The sequence below is a fragment of the Myotis yumanensis genome, unplaced genomic scaffold (genome assembly GCF_028538775.1).
Source record: "Myotis yumanensis isolate MYYU_CA2020_CCGP unplaced genomic scaffold, mMyoYum1.0.hap1 SCAF_7, whole genome shotgun sequence".
NCBI lineage: Eukaryota > Metazoa > Chordata > Mammalia > Chiroptera > Vespertilionidae > Myotis > Myotis yumanensis.
This window is the reverse complement of record NW_027223758.1, coordinates 30,019,519-30,029,009: the sequence shown is the minus strand read 5'-3', so window position 1 is coordinate 30,029,009 and position 9,491 is coordinate 30,019,519. Positions and strand designations below refer to the sequence as shown.

Below are 9,491 nucleotides of genomic sequence, written 5' to 3'. Positions count from 1 at the left end.
CTGGCACTGTTCCAAGCCCACAAGTAAGTTGGTTGATGTGCCTCAAACTCAGGTTCCCTTAAATAGTTCCATGCCAATACTTACTTTCTGTGGAAGGCATGCTTACACGGACAAATCCCCAACTCATCTCGAGGCTTGAAGTCTTCTAGACACACTGCACAGAGCTGAAAGATAAATTCACAGATGAGGAAAAGTATCTGCTAAGCACTCTCCCAGGTCACAAAGTAAAGTGCAGGCCCCTGAGGCCCAGCCATTTGAAGGGGTTTACAATGTCCCACAGTTTAAGTGAATGAAAGAGGCTGACTGGGCAAGGTCTTCTGAAGAGCCTCCTGCTCTTCCTGTCACATGTCTTCAAAGATGAAGGGCAGGTGGCAGAAGAAAGAAAGCAAAAGGCAGTTTCCTTTGCTTTAGTGAATCAGAAGGGTCTGACTTAGGTTAGTCCTCACTAGCTAGGCTGGACATGATGGAATCTGCCTGTGGTGTGCCCAGGGGCTGACTTTCTGCAGGGGTGCTCTGCCTGCTCAGCAGCATAGCTTCTGTCAGGGACTGCTCATGCCCCGGGGCAGGCCCTGGGGCTCTCCTTTCTCTGGTAACATGCCCTCACTCAGGCACTGTCCTTCGGTCAGTATCTGTCTTTGTCATATAAAATGTTATTCAAGCCGAAACCAGTTTGGCTCAGTGGATAGAGCGTCGGCCTGCGACTGAAAGGTCCCAGGTTCGATTCTGGTCAAGGGCATGTACTTTGGTTGTGGGCACATCCCCAGTAGGAGATGTGCAGGAGGCAGCTGATCGATGATGTTTCTCTCTCATCGATGTTTCTAACTCTCTATCCCTCTCCCTTCCTCTCTGTAAAAAAATCTATAAAATATATTTTAAAAAAATGTTATTCAAGCCTGGCTGGTGTGGCTCAGTGTTTGAGCATTGACCATAAACCAGGAGGTCTCAGTTTGATTCCTGATCAGGGCACATGCCTGGGTTGCAGGCTCAATCCTCAGTAGGGGGAGTGCAGGAGGCAGCTGATAGATGATTCTCATCATTGATGTTTCTATCTTTCTCCCCCTCCCTTCCTCTCTCTGAAATCAATAAAAACGTATTTTAAAAAATTTGTTCAAGAGTCTCTGAATTAAACTGGAGAAAATGTGCAAATGGGGCCAGGACAGCTGACAGGTGGCCAGGCTCCACAGCTTTGAACAGGCTTCTCCTTCACACCCAGAAGCTGGGGTTCAGCCACCACTTCTTGAACACTTACCAGTGCGCAGGGACACCAACTACCACCACTTTTACCCATTTTACAGATGAAACAGAAGCTCAGAGCAATCACCATGTTTCCTGAGGCCATGCAGTTGATGAGTGTGGCTGGGCTGGGTCCCAGGTCTCCTGTACTGATGTGCTGTATTCCTTCTCTCTTGCTTCCCTGTCCTGGTTCAACTATGAACATTTCTTGCCCAGACTGATGACATGGCCTCTCTTTCACTTGTTTGTAACCTACGACATGTAACCCAGTCTTCTTAGGTTACGTGACAGGACATGTGGCTCTTGGTGCCCCATGGCCAGTACCATGAATGTTGGCCTTCCAACATTCTTCCCTCAGGGCCTTGTGTATATAGCAGACAGGATCTTCAGGAAGGGGAGAAAGAGTAACTATCTTATCAGACTTGGCATTACTGCCAAGACAGGAGTGCAGGGAGGAAGACAGGACCACTAGCCTTGGCTTGGACACCCACTAGCTGCGTGATCTCTGCCATTCTGATGCCTCTCCAGCTGTTCCTTTATCTGTGTAACGTGAGGACACTACCTGTCCACCTCCTTCTTAGGACTGTTACCAACTCAGGCTGGTGGGACCAGAGCTGAGGAGGCAGTACGGCAGTCTACCAATATCAGTGACTTTTATCCCAATGCTGCAATCGGAGCACTATTTTCAAGCCCATTTTATTCTGGAGGAAGTTTGAGAACACGCTGTTGGTAAAGATGAGACTCTAGCAGCTCTAGCTTTGGCGTGACCTTTTGGGACCTCAGCTTCCCACCTGTAAAGGGGGAATGATGTTCCCATCTCCTGGCTGTGTAATAGGCCTTATGGCCTTAAACTCCCAGCTTCCCTCCCGGCACAGCCTTCCGAAACACGGTCAGGACTGCTGGCTCCAATCCAGCATGGATCCTACCAAAGGACAATAAGTTGACAAATCACTCATTTTTATTTGCTTATTTTTCCAGGATCCCTCATTCTAAAACCACAGTCACCTGAAAAAAAAATCCCACAAGATAAATTCTGACATGTTAAGTGCTAAAGGGACCAAAAGTCAAGGACAATCACAAAGAGGAAAGCCTTGGGTCTGACTTCTTAGAAGCTCCCTGAAGGGTCAAACTAATTTTATAACTTTAAAAAATATATTTTTTAATTGAGTTTTTACAGAGAGAAGAAGTAAGAGGGAGAGAGAGAAAGAGAGAGAAACATCAATGTGAGAGAGAGAATCCAGTTCCCTCCTGTATGCACTCTGACTGGACAGGTGCCCTGACTGGGAATCAAAATGAAGACCTTTGGGTGTGTGTGATAATGCTCAATCAACTGAGCCACACCGGCCGGGGCCTGATTTTACAACTTTAAAGATCACTTTTTGCAAATGAGCTTTACTTTCCAATATGGTGTCAGAGCAACTAGACATCCATAGGCACAGAAGCATGGCATGATCCCTAAAGCACAGGCAATCCAAAGGAAAAAAAACCTGACAAATTGGACTTCATCAAATCAAAACTTTTGTTTTGCAAAAGACCCTTTTAGGGTAAAAGATTGGGATAAATATTTGCAGATATTTTATTTTGTAGGCTTTTTATTACTGAGCTGTAAGAGTTATTATATATTCTGAATACTAGACTCTTATCAGACATAAGATTTGCAAATATTTTTTTCCCTGTGGGTTTTCTTATCAGAAAACCATAAAAAAACAGAAGAAAGTGGCACAACATTTTGAAAGTGGTAAGAGAAAAGAACTGTCAACCCAGAGTTCTATATCCAACAAAAACAACCTTCAGGAATGAAGGTAAAATAAAGATATTCTCAGATAAAGGCAAACTAATAGAATTCATAGCCAGCAGATCTGCTCTATGAGAATTGTTAAAGGAAGGTCACTGGACAGAAGAAATATGACAAAAGAAGTAAACTTGGAACACTGGGAATAAAGAGCAATGGAAATGATAATTATCTAGATAAATATAATAGACTATTCTTCCTGTCTTAAATTCTCTAAAATATATCTAGTGGTTAAAAGTAAAAATATATAACAATGTCTGGTGGGGTTTTCAATGTATATAGATATGCTATAACAGCTATTGCATAAAGGGGAAAGCATAAAAGGTCTATATGGATATAAGATTTCTACATTCCAATTGAAGTGTGAAAATATTGATTCTTTTTGTAATCTCTAAGAAATCACTTAAAAATTATACAAAAAATAGTCAAAATCACAATAAATAAAGAATACTAAAAATGTTCAAGTAACTGAAAAGAAGGTAGGAAAAGGAAAACAAAGGAATAAAGAGAGGAAAAAGTGGAAGACAAATAATAAAATGGTAGACCTAATTCTAAACATATCAACAATTGCATTGAATGTAAATGCTCTACACACACCGATTAAAAGATAGATTTGCAGAGTGGATCAAAAAACATTTCTCAACTATGTGCTGCATATAAGAAAACTCAGTTCAAATATAATTATACTAGAGGCCTGGTGCATGAAATTTGTGCACTGGAGAGGGGGTGTCCCTCAGCCCAGCCTGTGCCCTCTTGCAGTCCGGGAACTTTTGGGGGATGTCCGCCTGCTGGCTTAGGCCCACCGGCAGTCAGTCATCCCTCTCACAGTCTGAGACAGCATGGAGAGTATTATGCTAAGTGAAATAAGCCAGTCAGAGAAAGACAAGTATCACATGATCTCACTCATATATGGAATCTAGTGAACAAAATAGATTCAGAGACATAGAAGCATGGAACAGACTATCAAATCTCAGAGGGAAGGAGGAGGTGGGTGGGTGGGTGGGAAGAGATCAACCAAAGAACTTGTATGTATATATGCACAACCCATGGACACAGATAATAGAGGGGTGAAGGCTTGGTGTAGGGGGCAGGTGTGGGCTAGAAAGGGACAATGAGGGAAAAAAGGGAATATCTGTAATACTTTCAACAATAAAGATTAAAAAAAGAAATAAATGAGAAGACATAATATGTTTATAAATTAGAAGATTTGACATGGTTAAAGATGCCAATTTCTCCCCAAGTAATTTATAGATTTAATGCAATACTAACCAAAATCCCAGCAGGATTTTTTTTAGGATATAGGCAAGCTGATGCTAAAATTTACTTGGAAGAGCAAAGGAACTAGTTAAAACAGTATTGGAAAAGAAGAATAAAGTTGAAGGAATTACACTACTTGATTTTAAGACTTACTAAAAAGCTATAGTAATTAAGGCTAAAGAGATAGACAATAAATCAATGGAACAGAATAGAGAATCCAGAAACAGACTCACAGAAATATGGCCATCTGATTTTTGACAAAGGTGCAAAAGAAATTTAATGGAGAAAACAACCACTCATCATAACCAGAGCTGGGGACATTGTGGTGAACAAATCAAAGAATAAATGCAAACAGCAAGTAGATGATAGACTAATGCTAAGACTCTCAGGCTTCACCTGAAAAGCCCCAGATCTGACAACAACTGTTGTCCCCATGGCAACAATTAGCTAGCATTGAGTGCTAGCAACTCCTCTACACAGTACCTGCATGTCCCAGTGTGTCACAGCTTCCATGGCACCTGTTTCTCTTGACCCCACGATCCATCAGATGCCATTTATTATCTCACTTGCATGGTTAGAACTAGAAACATGTTGTTTTTTGTTTTTTTTTTTAGAAATATGTTCCTCTATATTTATGTTTCTGTTAAAAGGTGGAGGAAGAAAAAAAAGGGTAAACTATGAGTTTTAAGAGAGGATATTTTTCTTTTTTTTTTTTTTAAATATATTTTATTGATTTTTTACAGAGAGGAAAGGAGAGAGATAGAGAGTTAGAAACATCGATGAGAGAGAAACATCGATCAGCTGCCTCCTGCACATCTCCTACGGGGGATGTGCCCGCAACCCAGGTACATGCCCTTGATCGGAATCGAACCTGGGACCTTTCGGTCCGCAGGCCGACGCTCTATCCACTGAGCCAAACCAGTTTTGGCAAGGATATTTTTCTTTATAGAAAGACAATACAGTGGGGCCTTGACTTATGAGTGTTCCGACTAATGAGTTTTTCGAGATACGAGCCGTCTCTCGGCCGATTTTTTGTTTTGAGTTGCGAGCTAAAATTCGGGTTATGAGCCAGCTTCAGATACCCCACCGCTGGTTGGCGCAGCGAACATCACAGTGAACGCCACAACATCAGCCCAGCATCACGTGTCTCACTCGTTCACTTTATGATTTGACATACGAGTAATTTGAGTTATGAGCTCCGTCACGGAACGAATTAAACTCGTAAGTCAAGGCCCCACTGTATATTATCACTAGAGGCCCAGTGCACAAATGGGTCCCTGGGCGTGGCCTGCGGCAATAGGGCTGAAATTGGCATCCAACATCCCCCGAGAGATGTGATAGTGCGCGAAGTAGCAGGTGGCTGGGAAGGAGCTGCTCCTGCTCATCCTGGCCCCACTCAACCCGGTCAGCTGAGCATCTGGCCCCCGTCTTCCACTGCAGCCCCTTGCATCTCCTGGTCTGCCACACCCAGCTATGGAGAAGTGTGTTCCTAGGGTGGAGCTCCCGCGGCCTCTCTGGGGGTGCAGACTGAGGCTCAGAGAAATGGGGTGAGTGCCCAAGGGTAGCCCAGGGCAGAATGAGGAGTCGCGGTAGCTGTGTGGCCAGGCTGCCCACTTCATATGCCTTCCTGCAAGTCCTGGAGTGGCTCCAGTTTGATAGGAGGAGGTGGGTGCTAGGGATGGAGTTCGCAGTCTCTTTTTTCCCTCCCTCTATCCCATGGTCCTGGCTATCTGGGGAGTACGCAGCTGGAGGGGTTGACTGAGGTCGGGGTGCCGCGCCTCCCTGGGGAGCAGTGAAATTTGGGCAGATAGCCTGGCCTCTCAATGAGAACTGCAGCTCAGCCCCACCTACTTGCAGTCTTTCATAGACTAATCGCCTGTTTCTCTTTTCATCTGTCCAAGTTGACTGACCCCTGGTGGTCAATGCACATTACAGCGACCAGTCGACAGGTCGCTTAAGCTTTTATATATATACTAGAGGCCCGGTGCATGAAATTCATGCACGGGAGTGGGGGGTCTCTCAGCCTGGCCTGCACCCTCTCGCAATCTGGGACCCTCTTGGGGGATGTCCAACTGCCGGTTTAGGCCTGATCCCTGCAGGAATGGGCCTAAACCAGCAGTCAGACATCCCTCTGGCAATCCGGGACTGCTGGCTAACTGCTTGCCTGCCTAATCGCCCCTAACCACTCTACCTGCCTGCCTGATTGCCCCTAACCACTTGCCTGCCTGCCTGATCGCCCCTAACTGCTCACCTGCCTCCCTGATCACTCCTAACCACCTCTGCCTTGGCCCCGCCGCAGTGGCTTCGTCCGGAAGTACGTCTGGAATGACGTCCAGAAGGTCATTCGGCTGTCCGGTCTAATTAGCATATTATGCTTTTATTATTATAGACAGACTAGAGGCCCGGTGCACAAAATTTGTGCGGGGGGGGGGGGGGGCGGTCCCCCTCAGCCCAGCCTGCACCCTCTCACAATCTGGGACTGCTGGCTCCTAACTGCTCACCTGCCTGCCTGCCTGATGCCCCTAACTGTCCCCCCTGCTGGCCTGGTCGTCCCCAACTGCCCCCTCCACTCCGGCCTGGTTGCCCCATGCAGCCTGCTGTTTAGTCATTACTGTTACTGTGACGGCGCCCCAGACAATTTGCATGTTCCTCTATTATTAGTATAGATGCTTAAATATGTATATATCACCCTTTAGCTTCACTTATAAGTGTTGCCTAACTCCTAGACTGGTAGGAAAAACATAAACAAAAAAATGACATAAATAGTCACAGATATAGAGCTAACTGTCTAGGACACTGTCGGAGGTAGGGTGGAGTGGGGTGGTGCCTGGGCATCTGAGTCTGAAAGGTCCCAGGAAGGCTCCCGTATGAGAGCAAAAGCCAAAAAGATCATGGATCATGTGATACCAGACCTCTCAGTGTATATACCAGGTAATAGCACCCTCTGCACATTCCATGACTTTCTCATTTACACGCTCTTCTGTGAGACTTCTTGAGAGCATAAATTAGTATGTATTTTATGCTTCTTTGTGTCTCTATGGTTTAGTACAGTGTCTGACATGTTTTATGTATTCAATAATTTAAAAATTATTTTTAAAATTTAATGTTAACTTATTTTCCTTCTTTAAAATCAAGAACATTGCATATAAAACTGACTTCCATTCGACCAATTTCCCCTAATCTTTTTCTTCTTTTCTCCTCCTCTGTGTGATCATTATCTGTCCTTCTCAAACAGTAAAACACTTTGCAGTTTGCATACAAAACCCATGAAAAACCTAGTGTTTATTTCATTTTACATATATGATATAAACATTTATATCATCTTGCAACTTGCTTTTATCAAGATCCCATTAGAGATTTTTCCAGGTTGATTGCTATACTTCTAGATAGGACTTGTTCCTTAATTTTGCCTGCTTTATAGTACCTCATTGTATGAGTCACTGTATCAGGTTTCCTTTCTTTCCTCTCTCCCTCTCTTACGTGGGTGATCTTCCAGTGCATCATGCTTAATTTATTCATTATGCTACTGATGGACACTTAGCTTGTCTCTGATTTTTCACTATTGTAATTATTCAATAACAGTATTCATACTGAAATCACTGTATAATTAGGCTACCCACACACAAAAGTTTGACAAAAAATAGTGTCATTACCAAAAAATGCAGCTGGAAAGAACCAAATGAATTGTGAAAAATGCATAATGCCTCTAAACACAAGCTGTAGAGCAAGGTTAGGTTTTCCAAGCCATAGTTTTAAATAGCAGGGGAAGGGTAAATCAGTAGCTTGGTCAGACCCAACAGAATTGAAATTGGTGGGTACAGCTGGGGTACTAACTCTGATAGACAATGCTGCCACACAGTGCACTTAGGACAAAGACTCTAAACCAATGGGTCAGACCAATAAGGAAGACTTCTATTCCTGACAAACCTGGTTATTCAATATGGCTAATGTATGTCAGAAGAGACCCTAAACAGAAAAGGGATCACCCTCTATTACTTCATGTTAATTTTGGCCATGTGCCAAAGTTAACTTTTGGGAAATTTAAAAAATCAAACAGTAATTGATGCTTGAGTTTAATTCAAGGTTAGGCCTAAAATGCTGTAACATATCAATTCTGATTAAAAATATGCAGAAAGAGCAAAGGATTTCAAAGTGTTCAACAATATAAATCATTTTTATTATTATTCAAATAATTTCACAATCTATCTTTAAAGAAGAGATGGGCAATGTAGCTTCACCACAGTTAATCTAAGAAAACAGATATTACATGTGCAACTTTCCAAATCCTTGTTTTAAACACCAACTCAAAAACTCAGAAAGAGAGAGGGCCCTAAAATTAAAAGAGGCAACACAAGGAATAAAATTAGAATTCTTACAGACTATGTGTCTTAAGGTATACATCAGGGGACACACACACACACACACACACACACACACACACACACACTTTTGTATTTAAGTTACAAAGCATAATTACATAGGGAACTCCTATGGACCACACCATGCAACCTCAACACGAGATAATCCCAAGGATATACCTCTCCCTGTGTGTTCTTCCCTATTCCACTACTCTGCCTTATCTCCCCAAACTCCTACCTCCAAGAAATAATCACTGCCATTTTTGTAACATTGGTAAGAAGGAACTACTGGGAACATTTTTAAGAGTGAAATTACTGCAAATTCACCTTGAGTAGAAAAACCAACATATCTATCTCCTATTCATAGAGCATTGACAGACAGCAGCATCCCTGCTGCTATGCAATCTTACGTGGGCACCATCCCTATTAAAAATATGAGTTATGTTATTCTCTTAAAGTCTTCACACAATTGATTTTTATGACCTCATCCTCAAATATTCTATTAAGCTGATCAAAATAAACCAAATTTTATTTATTTAGATAGTTAATCCTCACCTGAGGATATTTTTCCATTGACTTTGAGAGAGAGTGGAAGAGAGAGAAGGCAGAGAGAGAAATATCTATGTGAGAGAAACACATTGATTGGTTGCCTCTTGCATACACCTCGACCAGGACCAGGGCCCGGGAGGAGCCTGCAATCAAAGTGTGACCTTGACCAGAATCAAACCCGGGACCCTTTGGTCTGCAGTCTGATACTCTATCCACTGCGCCAAACTGGCTAGGGCTTTCCACTGATATTTAGAGAGAGTGGAAGGGAGGTGGAGGGAAAAAGAGAGAGAGAAACATGGATG

At 43.1% G+C, this 9,491-nt stretch overlaps 1 protein-coding gene across 2 annotated transcripts in view; it reads right to left on the bottom strand.

The window, feature by feature from the left end:
* The window catches only part of RNF24 (ring finger protein 24), a 79,253-nt gene that overhangs the window by 19,106 nt on the left and 50,656 nt on the right, over positions 1-9,491 (bottom strand). For both annotated transcript variants that reach the window (XM_070419967.1, XM_070419968.1), the window contains exon 5: positions 85-164. In XM_070419967.1, the coding sequence (XP_070276068.1) occupies positions 85-164 (80 nt within the window). The remainder of the gene's footprint in view (positions 1-84; positions 165-9,491) is intronic.